The following is a 17,387-nucleotide window of genomic DNA, read 5'->3' as shown; positions in this document are numbered from 1 at the left end:
GGGAGAACAGCGATCGATCTCTGTCCTTAGTAAAGCAGATACGGCCGACCGGAGCTACTTTACTGGCGTGACGGAGGGGCTCGCGTATCCTTTGTCGGATGTCTACTTCCCTAAGATGTATTCAGAAACCTGTCAACGCGTCGCCACGTTGTCAGGACTATAAAAACGTCACAGCTACTTAAATCTCGCTAGCTACCTAAATCTATTCCATATGGAAAATCGCCGATGTTACTCAATCTGTACGCTGGGCAAGCAGTAAGGTAAACCAAAAGAAATGTTTGGAATGGGGCTGAAAGATTAGTGATAAGATATAAAAGCCTTGATATTTAACGATGACACTATAATTCTGTCAGACAGACCAAAGGACTTGGAGTAGCAGATGAAGGGAATGGACAATGTCTTTAAAGGAGGATATAACCAGAATGGGATTTTCACTCTGCAGCGGAGTGTGCGCTGATATGAAACTTCCTGGCAGATTAAAACTGTGTGCCGGACCGAGACTCGAACTCGGGACCTTTGCCTTTCGCGGGCAAGTGCTCTACCACCTGAGCTACCCAAGCACGACTCACGCCCCGTCCTCACAGCTTTACTTCTGCCAGTATATCGCCTCCTACCTTCCAAACTTTACAGAAGCTGCAAACCCTGCAGAACTAGCACTCCTGAAAGAAAGGATATTGCGGAGAAATGGCTTAGCCACAGCCTGGGGGATGTTTCCAGAATGAGATTTTCACTCTGCAGCGGAGTGTGCGCTGATATGAAACTTCCTGGCAGATTAAAACTGTGTGCCGGACCGAGACTCGAACTCGGAACTTGGAAGGTAGGAGACGAGATACTGGCAGAAGTAAAGCTGTGAGGACGGGGCATGAGTCGTGCTTGGGTAGCTCAGTTGGTAGAGCACTGTGCCAGCGAAAGGCAAAGGTCCCGAGTTCGAGTCTCGGCCCGGCACACAGTTTTAATCTGCCAGGAAGTTTCAGGGAGGATATAAGATGAATGTACACAAAAGCAAAACAAGGATGACGGAATGTAGTCGAATTAAATCAGGTGACGCTGAGGGAATTAGATTAGGAAATGAGACACGTAAAGTATCAGATGAGTTTTGCAATTTGAGCAGCAAAATAACTGAGGATGGCCGAAGTAGAGAGGATATAACATGTAGATCGGCCCTGGCAAGAAAAGCGTTCCTGAAGAAGAGAAATCTGCTAACGTCGAATATAGATTGAAGTACTGTTATGGAGTGTAGCCAAGTATGGAAGTGATACGTGGATGATATACAGGTCAGACAAGAAGAGAAATGAAGCTTTTGAAATGTGGTGCTACAGAAGAATGCTGAAAGTTATGTGGTAGATCAAGTAACCTATGAGGAGCTACTGAATGGGATTGGGGAGAAAAAAATTATGGCATAACCTGAGTAATAGAAGGGATTGGTTGACATTACACATTGAGACATCACAGGATCAGCAGTTTAGTTATTGGAGGAAGGTGTGTGTGTGGGGGGGGGGGGGGGAGGGAGGTAAAACTCAGAGAGAAACCAAGAGATCAGTACAAGAAGCAGATTCAGAAGGACGTAGGTTTCAGTCGCTATGCACATGACAGAGTAGCACAGAGAGCTGCATGAAGCAAGTATTCGGACTAACGACGACGACAACAACAATATGCGTATCTGTACTCATTAAACTACATCCGATCTAAATGAGAATGTTTTCGGCATTTGACTATTACTTCCACAACTGCGATTTCAGATTTATTTACAAGTGCAATACTTCATCCCTCAGTCCTTGTTAAACGCGCCACGAAGAAAACTGCATAAAAGAGTAATAGAACAATATTATTGCAAGCACACATTAAATAAAAATATTTTATCAATCTCCTCTCTGTACAGATATAAACGGAAGTTTCCTGCTTGCTTCGTTTTGTATGTCCGGGTTAGTCTCAGGGACTAGCGTACAGATTTCGAAACGGTTTTTGGAATTCCCGGCACCGATTTTCTTGAAGGTATCGATATCGGTATCAGCCAAAACTCGTCGAAAATCTCGATTACCGGGATGGATGAACTATGTATATACATAATTATGTTTGTACGGAACTCTCACTGTTCGAGTCCTAACCGCACTTGGCCACTTATTTTCTGTTTCAAACACACAACAACGCATTCGCCCCGTTATTTTCGCTACCTTTTATGACAATCTGTGGCCTTCTGCTAACCGAAGGAGTAGCGCATCTACCGACCGTCTGACGACAATTCGGATGTAAGACGCCTAGGGGTTCCACGCGTAGGACCTTGGAGCATATTCTCAGCTCAAACGTAATGAGGTATCTGGAGCAGAAGACCTTTTCCACGCCAACCAGCGTGGACTCTGAAACATCCGTCACGAGAAATGCAACTCGATCTTTTCTCACAACACATCCAGAAAACCGTGGATCAAGCCAGTCAGGCTGATACAGTGTTTCTTAATTCCCGAAATACGTTTGACTCCATACTGCACACACACTATCAGAATTACGAACGTTTAGGGTTGTTGTTGTTGTTGTTGTTGTTGTCTTCAGTCCTGAGACTAGTCTGATGCAGCTCTCCATGCTACTCTATCCTGTGAAAGCTTCTTCATCTCCCAGTACCTACTGCAGCCTACATCCTTCTGAATCTGCTTAGTGTATTCATCTCTTGTTCTCCCTCTACGATTTTTACCCTCCACGCTGCCCTCCAGTACTAAATTGGTGATCCCTCGATGCCTCATAACATGTCCTACCAACCGATTCCTTTTTCTAGTCAAGTTGTGCCACAAACTCCTCTTCTCCCCAATTCTATTCAATACCTCCTCATTAGTTGTATGATCTACCCATCTAATCTTCAGCATTCTTCTGTAGCACCACATTTCGAAAGTTTCTATTCTCTTCTTGTCTAAACTATTTGTCGTCCATGTTTCACTTCCATACATGGCTACACTCCACACAAATAGTTTCAGAAACGACTTCCTGACACTTAAATCTATACTCGTTGTTAACAAATTACTCTTCCTTCAGAAACGCTTTCCTTGCCATTGCCAGTCTATATTTTATAACCTCTCTACTTCGACCATCATCGGTTATTTTGCTCCCCAAATAGCAAAACTCCTTTACTACTTTAGGTGTCTCATTTCCTAATCTAATTCCTTCAGCATCATCCGACTTAATTCGACTACATTCCATTATACATCGTATAGGGTATCAAGCGAAATTTGCGACTGGATTCAGGATTTCTTGGCAGGTAAGACGCAATATGTTCTTTCGGGTGGACAGTCAGTGACAGATTTAAGAGTAGATCTGGGTGTGCCCAACTACGTGTTCGGGCCCTTGCTGTATATTAATGACCTTACAGACAATATTAATAGCTTGTCAGAGTTTTGACAGACGCAGTTTTATATAATGAAGTAATGTGTGAGAAAAGCTGCACAAATATTCAGCCGCATCAAGGTAAGATTTCAAAGTGGTGCATGATCAGCAACTTGTTTTAAATGTTCGGAAATGTAAAACTGTGCATTTCGCAAAATACAGAAAAGTACTATTCTATGACTAGAATATCAATGAGTCACGAGTGAAATCGGCGAACTGTGACTAATGCCTGGATGTAATACAATGGAAAATATGTAATGGAAGTGTATAGTCTCAATCTAAGATAAAGCATGTGGCAGAGTCTGCTTCACTGCTGGGATACGTAAGTAATATGTCTACATAGCAGGTTGCTTACAAAAACACTCCTGCGACCCATCCTAGAATATGGTTCAATTGCGTGGGACCCGTGCCCAATAGAGCTAACAGGAGTTACTGAACAAATACGGAGAAGAGCAGCAGAAATGATCTCAAGTCCGTTTGATACGTTATAGAACATCAGGAAGATACCGAAACAACTGCACGCGAAGATAGACGCAAAATATCACGGGAAAGTCTAAGGCAGTTTCAAGAAACGGCTCTAATTGAGGAAAATAGGAATATACCGCAATCCCCTATGTAGCACTTCTACAGGGATGGCGAAGACATGACTGGAATAATTAGTAGAGCGCGCACAGAGGATAATGGAGGCTATGTGCGGGAATTGTCGCAAACTCAGCTAAACGGTTGATTTCTCCTAGTTTCTGACAAGAATAATGGTAACTGAGGATCTGCTGGAACGCGATAATTTTGGCTTAACAAAGGCACCAGAGAGGCATTTCGGAAATTATGCTTGATAATGGAATCTAGACCAGTTCGCAAGATTTGTAGACGCAGAAAAAAATTCGCCAAAGTAAAATCGTGCTAGATATTGAGAAAAGTAGGGTAAGCTATAGAGAGAGGCGGTAAACACGCAGTATGTACAGGAACCAAGAATGGAAGACCAGCCGGCCGCGGTGGCCGTGCGGTTCTAGGCACTTCAGTACGGAACAGCGTGACTGCTACGGTCGCAGGTTCGAATCCTGCCTCGGGCATGGATGTGTGTGATGTCCTTAGGTTAGTTACTTTTAAGTAGTTCTAAGTTCTAGGGGACTGATGATCTCAGAAGTTAAGTCGCATAGTGCTCAGAGCCATTTGAATGGAAGACCAAGAGGGATGTAAATTTCTTTTACTTTACGGCTATTGTCACAGACCACCGGCTTCGGTCTATGATGTCCATCAACAGGTCTACAGCAAAATATGGGAAGACATAAATACGCTAGCAGATTGTCTACAGCTTAAAACAATAAAACAGATCATAATGAAAAGTACTACTGACATACATATACATTTGTGCGGTTTAAGTATGAAGAGGCATACCTGTTTTATAAAAACATGTCCTAATGTACTGCAGCCCTAGTGGCATGGTCAAATATTAAACACAAAATCAGCACCAGCATCGTCAAATATATATAAATAACAGCATATGCTGTTTTTATAAAACAGGTATGCCTCTTCATACTTACACCGCACAAATGTATATGTATGTCAGTTGTACTTTTCATTATGATCCGTTTTATTGTTTTAAGCTGTAGACAATCTGCTAGCGTATTTATGTCTTCCCATGTTTTGCTGTAGATCTGAACATGATCATTATAGACTGAAACCGGTAATCTGATGACAAAAAGTTTGTGAATATAGACTAAAGGAAAGGAAATTTATTATATATTCGAATCACTGTTTTATTCGCGACCATGTCGCAGACTGTGAAGCAAGAGCGATGTGCTCGGATTAAAATCGGTAAGACAGGCACGCAGCCTTTCGTCTCTACTGTTAATCTACACATCGAAGAAGCAATTACGGAAATGAAAGAAAGGTTCAAAAGTGGGATCAAAAAACGCGGTGACATGGTATCAGTGACAAGATTTGCTGATGGCACTGCTGTCCTCAGTGACCGTGAAGAATTACCTGATGTGTTGAATGAAATGAGCATTGTTTTTTGACACAGTCAAATCTGATGACAAGCGATCTGTTATGTTAAAAAGTGTGGGTAAAATTGCTGCTCAATATCGCTACAATTCCTTTATTGATTGCTAGTTTCAGCTCAGTGACGAGCAATCTTCAGATCTAACATACAGAAAATTGCATAAAAGAGGTGAAGAACAATATCATACATTTTAGCTTCCATTCTATGATATACGGCAGTAAATATTATTACTTAATTCAATGTGTTAGCCACCAGGCATTACACATCGTCATAGCCTATTGAGCTGAGCCGCTCTTGTACCCTACACACACTGAAAAATTTGATAGATCGTGACGAAAATGAAGACATACAAAGTACGTTTGCTAAGTGGTATAACGCTATAACTTACCTAACTTACATATTGATGAATTCGTTGTCGTTTTCGGAGTAAAAAATATATATAGCAACAAAAACTGTTAATACAGTATTTAAAACTGTTTGTCAGCCTTTCATCTGACCAAATGTAAAAAAAAAGCATTGCCTTAATACTGGAAATTTCGGAGTAATTACGTTAACTGTAATCCCTCATGTGCAACACTAATACAACAAGCAGTTCAACTGTTATAATCGTTGCTTGATTTTAGCTATAAACGTGGAAAACTGTAAATGTCAGTTCCATTCTGCATAGCGCGTAATGACAGAACTTTTAATTCTTCAGTCATGTGACTGACATGTTGGTTTGAATCATTAATGCGGCAGAGAGAGGTCACGTCAGTGATAATAGAGATCGTAGTCCAAAAAGTCCCTCTGGATATGGCTGCTGGCTCGTAAAGTGAATGCTTTAAGAGCCCCTGATTGCCCGCGTGGCCGGAAACCAGTTTATTTTTTCCTGGGTAGTCCACTTCAGACAGAACAATTTTCTCCAGCGGTATACATCCGGTACACGTCACTAATGATACGGCGCGAGCCACCCCTGGTCGTCTATTACACTGAAAAGAAGAGCATGTCCAAATGTTGTCCCCCCCCCCCCTCAGAAAATCACACGCACGCACATTCTTTATTCTACATCTAAACCACGGAAGCCACCTGACGGTATGTGGACGAGTGTACTTCTTGTACCACTATCCCCCCCCCCCCCTCCACCACTACTGTTCCATTCGCGATTGGTGTGTGGGAAGAACAAGTGTCTGTGAACCTCCAATGAGCTCCGATTTCTGCGGTTTCCAGGTTGTGGTCACTTCCCGAGACACATGTGGAAGTAATATGTTGCCCGACTTCTAGAAATAGACGCTCTTGCAATTGCAAAGATATACCTCTCAGAGATCCGCAACGCCTCTTCTGTAGCGTCTGCCACAGGGGTTTGTTGAGCATCTACGTAACGCTTTCGCGCGTATTATATGAACCCGTGACGACATATGCCGATATTCGTTGGCTTTTATTTGTCCCCTGTATCAATCCAGCCAGGTGACGCTCCCACACTGCGAGCAGTACACAAAAATCGGTTGAACTAGTGTTCTGTAAGCATGTAATTTCGCAGACTAATTACAGCTCCTACAGGTTATTCCTACGAGTCTCAAACATGGCATAAGCCATTTTATTTAGCACAGTAACTGGAAATGCAACAATCACAAATATGTTACGAGTAAGGCGAATGAAGACTGCGTTTTATTGGTAGAACACTTAGAAGAAGCAACACGCCCACTAAAGAGACTCGCCCGTCCTCTTCTACAGTTTAGCTACTCAGTGTGACTTAACAGATAGGACATCGAAAAATATCAAAGAAGGGCAGCTTGTTCTGTACTATCGCAGAGCAAGAGAAAGAGAACCACCGATGTAATACGCCAATTGGGCGGCAATCACTAAAACAGGCGTTTTTCGTTGCGGCAGGATCTTCTCACGAAATTTCTATCACCAACTTTCTCCTCCGAATACGAAAATATTTAGTTGGCGCCCACCTACGTAGGGAGAAATTATCACTGTATTAAAAGTTTATTTGACACTACAATTGTGAAGCAACAGTCACAGCACATAAAAAGGGGTTACATCAGCGGTTTCAACGAACTACGTCCTCATTCTCAAATGTAAAACGTCAGTATGAAAATATATAATATATTCTCCAACTGATGTTTTACAATTTGGAAGTGACGACGTAGTTCGTTGAAACCAATAATGTAACTCCTTTTTTAAAGAAAAATGTTATGTATTGTGGCTATGGCTTCACTACTGTAGTCTCAAATAAACATTTAACTTATATCATAGCCACATTCCTTTACAACAATTATGTCTGAATACAGGGTCACTGTACTAAAACAAAAAGAGCGTGCGGAATGACTTAAACGTTCGTTTCTGCCCACGCGTTGTTCGAGATAGGAACGGTAGAGTAGTCTGAACCATCAGCTAAGCAATTAATTGTGAATTGCAGAGTCGTCAAGGAGACACAATAAAATTTTCAAAAATTTTTTTTTTAATTTACGGGCATAATATTGAAAACAAGGAGAGAGGGAGGGAGAGAGAGATCACTAAGATCTTATGCCCTATTCTCATACTAACAGAACACTACTTACAGTGAGCACTGTAACAACAACAAGCTTCTTCCAAACTCACAATATTTACCATATACTTCAAAAGAGAAATACCTATAACTGAAAAGTATTGAAGATTACAGTACAATCCGCCAGCTTTGACACTGACGCTTGCAATTAGTATGGCGACTGACATAATAAAAGCACGCTTAATTTGATACAGCATCGTGATTCCTGATGGAATATGGAATATCTTGAGCTGGGGTGTTATTAGCTGGTTCAAAAACAGTAATAATCTGAAAAATAATTTGACCACAATTCAAAAATAGGGGTTTTCAGCGTTGTCGTAAATATAGCGACGGAATGCGAAGCGTCCGATGCCGGGACATCTTACGTTGGCTTCGCCAACTCCCAACCAAGCTATGAGCTAATCTTGCCTTGTCCTCGGGCTGCGCTATAGATCAGCTTTTTGTCACAGTCTTCACTTAAAGAAATAATTTATTTTTTGAATCTGACGGTTTTAACAAACCGCGAACAAACTAGTATCTAGTCCTCTGACTACGCTACATATCAGTCAGGTACCATAATTTCAATAGTAAAGTGATGTCACTGGCCAAAGGAAAACTGCAGTATCGTAATGTTCAATACAGTCCTGAAGATACGAATGTTGCTAAAAAGTCAGTGATGCTAATGTTGACTAGGATGGCAGTTCAGACAGGCACGCTACACCCGCCCTGGAAGTAGTTTGGTGCACAAGTTCGTAGCATTTTTGCATTGCATGTTAGTATTCCAGTTGCCATAGGTTTGTTTATCGATTGTCATTTTTTATTCGTAGCCCACAGTTCCTATTTGAGTTTACATATTGTCATTTGAAGATAGTGACTGGGCGCTGGAAAATGGAGTGCCAAAAGGAGAAATCTGAACATTCCAGACATATTCTTCTGTCCGAGTTTAATAGAGGGGTGACATCCGCAGAGACAACCAGGAACATTTGTGCCGTGTCGGGATAATGCTTTTGGACAGAGCGCGGCAACAAAATGGGATTTCTCGTCTTAAGGAGAATCGTTTTGCCATTAGTGACTCTCCACATTGAGGACGACCTTCCGGGGTTTGATGAAGATGGTTTAAACGCATTAATTCACGTCATTTTACTCGAGAAATGGCAAATGTGAGGAACTGATCATTCCATCATCGTTGGACATTTTCATGCAACGGAGAAGGTTAAAAAATCGGGTGTATGGATAACGCACGCTCTAAGCCAAAATCACAAAAATCGGGGTGGGAAGAGCAATATGTGCGTCTCTGCTTTCTCATCATCAATTGGCTCGTGAGCAGCACCGACCATTCCTATCCTGTATAATTACTGGTGACGAGAAATGGTGTCTTTACGCTAACATACCGAAGAGAAAGTAATGGTTGAGCCCAAACACTGCAGCAGCTTCCCGCACAAATACGTGCGCGTATCCACGACGGATAATGTTGTGCATTTAGTGGAATAGCGATGGCGTGGTGTACTACGAACTGCTTCCCCGAGGTTGACAATCACTGCTGACTGACAGAAAAGACTACACAGAAGTTGGGTTGGGAAGTCAATGCGCTCCCACCTTACTTCACACGGTCTTGCGCCGTCAGATTTTCACCTTTCACGCTCTCTGTGGCAGGTTCAGATGGATGTGAGTTCCAGTAGTTACTCTTGAAATGACGAGGCTTGCACAGGATAGAGTAGCATGGAGAGCTGCATCAAACCGGTCTCTGGACTGAAGCCCACAACAACAACATCGAACAATCCTCAAGTAACTTCCTTTCTGGATGAAAATGTGCTCCGAACGTGGCTCGACGAATTCTTCGCCTCAAAACCACGCGATTTCTACAGTCGCGGAATCGACTTCATCGCAGCGTTGGCAGACTTGTACGGACGTATGCACCAACCTAATATAATGTTTTTACTTAGCTGGTCCATTTCTCCAAATATCCAAAACGCCCCCTTCTCTATCTCTTCGATCACTGCAATTGATAATACTGACTACTCAGTCATGGTTTTACTTAAATTCCAAGCCAGAAAGAACCAGAAAACTGCATGACACGTAATTATATGCTCACGAGGAATCACTGGAACGAAAGATCCCTATTCATCAACGCAAAATTATGGCACTATTTTCGGAAACAGAACACATACTAAAAACAAAAATCGATAGGAAAGTTTTGGACCAATAAATGACACGCAGGAAAAGAAGAATAAAACTGCAACAAAAATTCCCGAACTCTTCCATTCAGGCAGACGCAAATAGTGTGGACAAAAGGAGTTCAAGATAACACCGGACAACAAGGCGTAACAGTTGATACGTAGACCGCGAAAGACGAATACCATTAAAGAAAGCGAATATGAAAACACTTAAGAAGGCCACACAGTTTAAGTCGACAGCAAGGGAGAAGAGGAGGCCGCTTCACGGGGATGAGGGAGAACGGTATGGGGAAGTCAGATTTAAATAAAGTTTCGTCCATATCGTGCGTAAGCCTGCACAGGAAGACGACAGGAAAGGAATTAACAGTAACTGGAAAGAAAAAATCCCAGCATTCACCTGGAGTGACGTACGAAAACCACTACAAAATAGAAGAGGCCAGACAAAGATTCGAATCCTGTCCCACCCGGATACGGGTCCAGTGTCCTAAGCACAACCATTCCCTCCCGGATATACCCTTTCCAAAGTAGTTTCTATAACATATTATGGCAGAATGATCATAACGCTCCACAATATCACAGAAAAGTATTCACTCCTAACCAGTAAGCAGTTAAAACAAAGCCAAACGTTAATTGGTACTGCAAGTAATAAGAGTCGTATGTATTGCAATCACGTGTAACACGTTAGGTTTGCTCAATTTAACTGTGAAAATATAGGGCAAATGTTTCAAACTCTGCCGCAAACGATTGATAAATTATAGTCAGCTACCAGTATATGAATGCCTTCGTTCAGTACGCAAACGAACTAGGAACTTGCGCCCATTGTTGGCTCTCGAAATTTGAGTTTTTTATGTGATTAAATGAAAGAAATATGGATTTATCAGCATTCTTACTGCTGGCTTAAAAAAATATATATATTAATAAAAATATTCCATTTCTCGATAAACAGAAAAAAACATTTCTCATTTTTTCAATGTGAAATAAATTTCTGTGAGCAAGTATTACGCAACTAAGTCCTAGGACAGCGTCTTTATGGAAGTTCTTGACATTTCACCCGTGGATGAAAATAGCCACGAGATAATTCGACAAAATTCTCTCTCAAACTGGATAGGGCATAATTGTGTCTTTAAACTCTCACAGTACTGTGATATCAATTATGCGCCGTCTAGTTCCCTATGGATGGTCACTAGTCAAATTAATAACATTGCCATTGTACATAATAAACATAAAAAACAACATACCAAAGCAGCTTATTTTTCATGAGGCATTTGAATACTGCGAGCTTTCCCAAATAGCAGCAGCGCCAAGACGGTCTGTTGTCAGGCGAAAAGTCAACAACAGGTATGTGCGGGGGCTTACAAACAAAAAATGGCAGATCCCACGCAGTGAGCCAATCACACAGTCCTAACACACTTCACTACGCGGATTCGTTGAGAGGACACGTAGTTCCTGTACAGAGACTGAACGTAACAACTGGAAACTTGCACAACGGACTCTTATTCCCGTGCGACCGTATTTGTAAACGTGTCAAGCGCGAGGCGGTTCCGTTGGCACTAGCACACACTGCTGTTCGCTGGCGTCCGTGGCGCCCGGAAAAGTAACTATGTAGGAGGAGCACACGAGTAACACTGATGTAGACTGCCTCAACGCGGCAGCGTCGCCAGACGGGCGGTGGCCCAGCTGTAGACATGGGCAAGCAGTGGCACCGAACACTCGACACTAAACACGCGCGAGCACATCTTCACCACTCGGCGATCCACGCGACAATAACCTCAAAACGATGTTCGGGAGCACGTAGTTTCCGCGCTTGCCGACTGCGGCGCTGCCACCGCAGCTCACTACTGCTACCTGCTGGACACTTGTGAAAGAAAACTCGTCCCGAAACGATACAAACAAGCGAAGAAAAACAAACACTCCGCAACTTCTTACAGATGTACGTGGACATTTAAAACTAAATCATTCTATAACCTGCAAACCACTGTGAAGTGCATGGCGGAGGTTGCTTCTCATTGCAGCAGCTATTAGCACCCTGGGAAGAATGACTGCTCAAACGCCCATACGTGGGGTGTAATTACCGGTACGATCATCTTCGTCTTCGTGATCACTACGGGAGCTATACGTTGGGGCTGAAGAAAATCTCCAAGTTTCTTGCTTAAAGTTGGTTCTTGAAACTTTGTGTACGCAATACACAATGCTACACAATGTGTTCACATCCTTCTGCATTTTGCGTTTCTTTAAGCGGAATAAGCAGAGACAGGCAAAAATCTTTTTATTTTATGGGTAAAATCGGTGTTATTTTTTACTGAAGGCATTCGGTGATACTTTTTGCCAAATTTAGTTTTTTTGTCATCTCCGGTGTTTTTTAGCAATTTCGCAGCTATTTTTGCCATGTTCGGTATTTCTTTGCCAAATTCGAAAATATTTTTTACCAATTTCGTTGCAAATTTTTGCCTTTCCCTGTTATTTTTCTTGTTTCATTGCTATTTTTTGCCATATTCGGGTGTTATTTTTTGACGCATTCACGTGTTATTTCTTGCCGTATTCGGATGTTCTTTTTTTGCCACATTCGGTATCATTTTTTGCCACACTCGGTATCATTTTTTGCCAAATTCCGCATTATTTTTTGCCAGTTTCAGTGCCAATTTTTGCTAGATTCAGTGACACTTTTTCCAGATTCGCTTTTATTCTTTCGCCAATTTCGGTGGTATTTTTGACGCCAGATGGCATCACGGGACATGAAATGTCATTTTTAGATTATTCACCCTAGGGGGAAAAAAGAAGGAAGAGCGCAATTTCAACATTCAATAACTATCAGTTACGGATACTGATAAACTGTTGTCTTCTGATTTATACATTTTTTTATACAAGAAAAAGGCAAATTTCGAGATATTTCGTTAAAATCGGCGACTTCGCGTTAGCTCGCAAAAAACCGTCAGTACAGCGATATTTTTAGCTGTTTTGTTTTCGTGAAATTTTCCTGTTCCTAACAACAAGGGGATCACAGCCTAAGACCTAAGTCGTCTCTAACCAGGAAAACAATCCCATACTGTAACAACCCTTCCGTATACCAATGCTGACACTACCCATGACGGCAGGTAACGTTCTGCCGGCACTCGCCAAATCAAAACCCTTCCATCGCATTGCCACAGGGTACTGCGTGCACTTCAGATCACCATTTCCATAGCGTGCATCATTTCTCCAGATCATCGTTTAGCACTGACTGTAATATTTGGCTTATGAGGAAGAACTCGACCATCTGTACCTCACTGTTTCCAATTCTCGCCATAGTACGTGGGCTGCTGGCAGCACTACGGGACTCACGAGTTATTCCCTTCCGCCGATTTCGTGCGATTTTTTTTTATTACAACTACCCTCCCCGATGTTCGACTTACCTTCGTCCGCCTGGTCTCGGTTCAGCTATAGTTGTTTCTTCGCGTTTCCACTTCACAGTCGACGTGGGCAGCTTTAGAAGTATTGGAATGTCCGTGGTGGAAATTTCTTACTCAGGCGACATCCAATGAGAAGTCTCTTGACCGATCCATTCTGCTCTTATTGCGTCTCTCTAGCGCGTGGGGGAATTTCTGACCGGGGACTACATGTTTGTGTCGTCCTCATAATTTCATTATCATCATCATTCGTGACAGTGGCTACATTGGAATGTGTAAAAAAAATTGGACAGTGTAAAAACTGGAACTTTGTACGGGCGCTGATGACCGCGCAGTTCAGCGCCTCACAAACCAATCATCATCATCATCATCATCATCATCATCATCATCATCATCATCATCTCTAGAGGGTAGACCTCTCGTGACATCTGTTGGTAAATTCCGTATTCAATACGGATGTTCCGATACTTTTGATCACATAATAAATATTAGAAACGTGTGGTCTTCAGATTTCATTATTAATCTACATCTACACACACACACACACACACACACACACACACACACACTCTGCAAGCCACCGTAAGATGCATGGCGGGAAGTATCAGGTATCAGTAATTTCCCCTCTCGTTCCACTCGCAAATAGCGCGAGAGAAAAACGAGTCTTTTATATGCCCCCATATAAGCCGTAATTTCTCTCACCTTTTCTTCTTGGTCCTTAAGCGAAATGTATGTTTGTGGCAATAGAATAGTTCTCGAGTCAGCATCAAATTTCGGCACTCTAAATCTTCTCAATAGCGTTCCTCGAAAAGAATGTCGCCTTCCCTCCAGAGATTCCCATTTGATTTCCTGAAGGATCTTCGTAATACTTGCGTGTTCATCTAACCTACCGGTAACAACCTGCCTCTGAATTGCTTTGATGTCTTTCTTTAATCCGACCTGGTGGGGATCCCAAACACTCGAGCAATATTCAAGAATGGGTCGTACTACGAGGTGCATTCAAGTTCTAAGGCCTCCGATTTTTTTTCTCTGGACTGGAAAGAGATAGAAACATGCGCATTGTTTTAAAATGAGGCCGCGTTCATTGTCAATACGTCCCAGAGATGGCAGCACCGTATGGCAGATGGAATTTTACCGCCAGCGGCGAGAATGAGAACTGTTTTAAATACTTAAAATGGCGACGTTTTCTTTACTTGAACAGCGTGCAATCATTCGTTTTCTGAATTTGTGTGGTGTGAAACCAACTGAAATTCGTCGGCAGTTGAAGGAGACATGTGGTGATGGAGTTATGGATGTGTCGAAAGTGCGTTCGTGGGTGCGACAGTTTAATGAAGACAGAACATCGTGTGTCAACAAACTGAAACAAACTCGGCTCGCACAAGCCGGTCTGACGACATGATCGAGACAGTGGAGAGAATTGTTTTGGGGGATCGCCGAATGACTGTTGAACAGATCGCCTCCAGAGTTGGCATTTCTGTGGGTTCTGTGCACACAATCCTGCATGACGACCCGAAAATGCGAAAAGTGTCATCCAGGTGGGTGCCACGTATGCTGACGGAAGACCACACGGCTGCCCGTGTGGCATGTTGCCAAGCAATGTTGACGCGCAACGACAGCACGAATGGGAATTTCTTTTCGTCGGTTGTGATAATGGATGAGACGTGGATGCCATTTTTCAATCCAGAAACTAAGCGCCAGTCAGCTCAGTGGAAGCACACAGATTCACCGCCACCAAAAAAATTTCGGGTAACCGCCAGTGCTGAAAAAATGATGGTGTCCATGTTCTGGGACAGCGAGAGCGTAATCCTTACCCATTGAGTTCCAAAGGGCACTACAGTAACAGGTGCATCCTACGAAAATGTTTTGAAGAACAAATTCCTTCCTGCACTGCAACAAAAACGTCCGGAAAGGGCTGCGCGTGTGCTGTTTCACCAAGACAACGCACCCGCACATCGAGCTAACGTTATGCAACAGTTTCTTCATGATAACTTTGAAGTGATTCCTCATGCTCCCTACTCACCTGACCTGGCTCCTAGTGACTTTTGGCTTTTTCCAACAATGAAAGACACTCTCCGTGGCCGCACATTCACCAGCCGTGCTGCTATTGCCTCAGCGATTTTCCAGTGGTCAAAACAGACTCCTAAAGAAGCCATCGCCGCTGCCATGGAATCATGGCGTCAGCGTTGTGAAAAATGTGTAGCCTGCAGGGCTATTACGTCGAGAAGTAACGCCAGTTTCATCGATTTCGGGTGAGTGGTTAATTAGAAAAATAATCGGAGGCCTTAGAACTTGAATGCACCTCGTAGAGTTCTATACGCCGTATGCTTTCCCAAAATTCTCTCATTAAAACGAATTCGATCATTCGCTTCTGTACTACCAACGCGATGGGGTCGGCCTGGGTGGGCGAGCGGTTCTAGGCGCTACAGTCTGGAACCGCGTGACCGCTACGGTCGCAGGTTCGATTCCTGCCTCGGTGATGTCCTTAGGTTAGTTAGGTTTAAGTAGTTCTACGTTCTACGGGACTGATGACCTCATAAGTTAAGTCCCATAGTGCTCAGAGCCATTTGAACCATTTTGCATTTCCGTTTCGCGTGGGACTGCAGCAAGCTGTCTCGAGTACTGTCTAATACGACAATAGGGGTACGCGCACATCGACTGAGCGACAATACAGGACAAGAACTTTACCGGCTCATTTAGCTTGGACAGCACTGGCCGGTCAGCTGGTACAGCTAGCCTGCAGTGACGTGGCCAGCTGCAGTTCACACGTAAAAAGAGACGAGCAGAGGAGCAATGCAGCGTCGAATGTCATTTAATTTATAAGCAGAATGAAATAATACACTGCAAATCACCCACAATGCGCTCCTTAGACGACTAGACGAAAACCGCAACACGTTATAGTTTTTAGCCAACGTACTATTGTAATTTAAAACAAGAATGATGAAAATTCCTGACTCAACTACAGGGTAATTTTCCTGCATAAGCTGGATGTAACGTAAGAGACTATTGAAGGATTTTACAGTATAGTTAAATGCTGAAGCCACTGAAGATATTACTTACAGTCAGTCGTCTGGTAATCTCTTAGCTCCTTCCTTATCCGAATCCGAGAAATACATTTCAGTTCTGGAAGTGTCACCTGCTACTTTGATAACACGAGACTATCAACAACAGAATCTACGAAGCCAACCAGGCGCAGAATTTTCTCTTCTTCTTTTGTGACGAGCCGTTCTACATCCCGCCAGCGTTCGGCAGTGACGTGTAGAAAAGCTGCGTGCGTTAGTTCCAGTAAGTCTGGCAGCTTAACAGTCCTGTTACTTCTCGGGCCAGACCCCACAGTTTGGCTCCAGATCAGTTCTGTTGGGTTCATGTTGTAATGGTGCAGAAGCAAATGTAAAAATGCAGCATTTGTATGATGTGCTCGATGCTGTGAAAATGATTGTTTTTCATGTTTCTATGATACTTATCTACCTCTGTAGTATAAAACGATGTACACAGTCCAAACAAAGAGGATTTAGTTTTTCATTTTCACCTTAAAAATTAAATTGTTATGTTTTCATAATTTAAGCAACTTTTATTAACAGTCTTTCATAAAACGTCGATAGTTAAGAATTTGTATATGAAATGGAAACAGGAGCCGGCCGCGGTGGCCGTGCGGTTCTGGCGCTGCAGTCCGGAACCGCAGGACTGCTACGGTCGCAGGTTCGAATCCTGCCTCCGGCATGGGTGTGTGTGATGTCCTTAGGTTAGTTAGGTTTAAGTAGTTCTAAGTTCTAGGGGACTTATGACCTAAGATGTTCAGTCCCATAGTGCTCAGAGCCATTTGAACCATTTTTTTTTGTAAACAGGAATTTCGCATCCAATATGTAATTAGAAACAAGAAGACGTGCATTATTCACAAAAAATGATGAGTTTTATAATTACGAGATGTAGTTATCTCAAGTTGAACGAGAAAAAAA

At 42.8% G+C, this 17,387-nt stretch overlaps 1 protein-coding gene across 5 annotated transcripts in view; it reads right to left on the bottom strand.

The window, feature by feature from the left end:
• LOC126106489 (protein sprint) overlaps positions 1-17,387 on the bottom strand; it is a 555,062-nt gene that overhangs the window by 277,183 nt on the left and 260,492 nt on the right. For 3 of the 5 annotated variants that reach the window (XM_049912790.1, XM_049912794.1, XM_049912793.1), the window contains exon 1: positions 11,290-11,803. The exons of the other annotated variants lie outside the window; for them this stretch is intronic. Coding sequence is in view for 1 of the 3 variants with exons in the window: in XM_049912793.1 (XP_049768750.1) it covers positions 11,290-11,309 (20 nt within the window). In the remaining 2 variants the exon portion in view is untranslated. Of the gene's footprint in view, positions 1-11,289; positions 11,804-17,387 lie in introns of those variants that run through there. 5 annotated transcript variants of the gene reach the window in all.

This window comes from Schistocerca cancellata, chromosome 10 (genome assembly GCF_023864275.1).
Source record: "Schistocerca cancellata isolate TAMUIC-IGC-003103 chromosome 10, iqSchCanc2.1, whole genome shotgun sequence".
NCBI lineage: Eukaryota > Metazoa > Arthropoda > Insecta > Orthoptera > Acrididae > Schistocerca > Schistocerca cancellata.
This window is presented reverse-complemented; position numbering and strand designations above follow the sequence as displayed.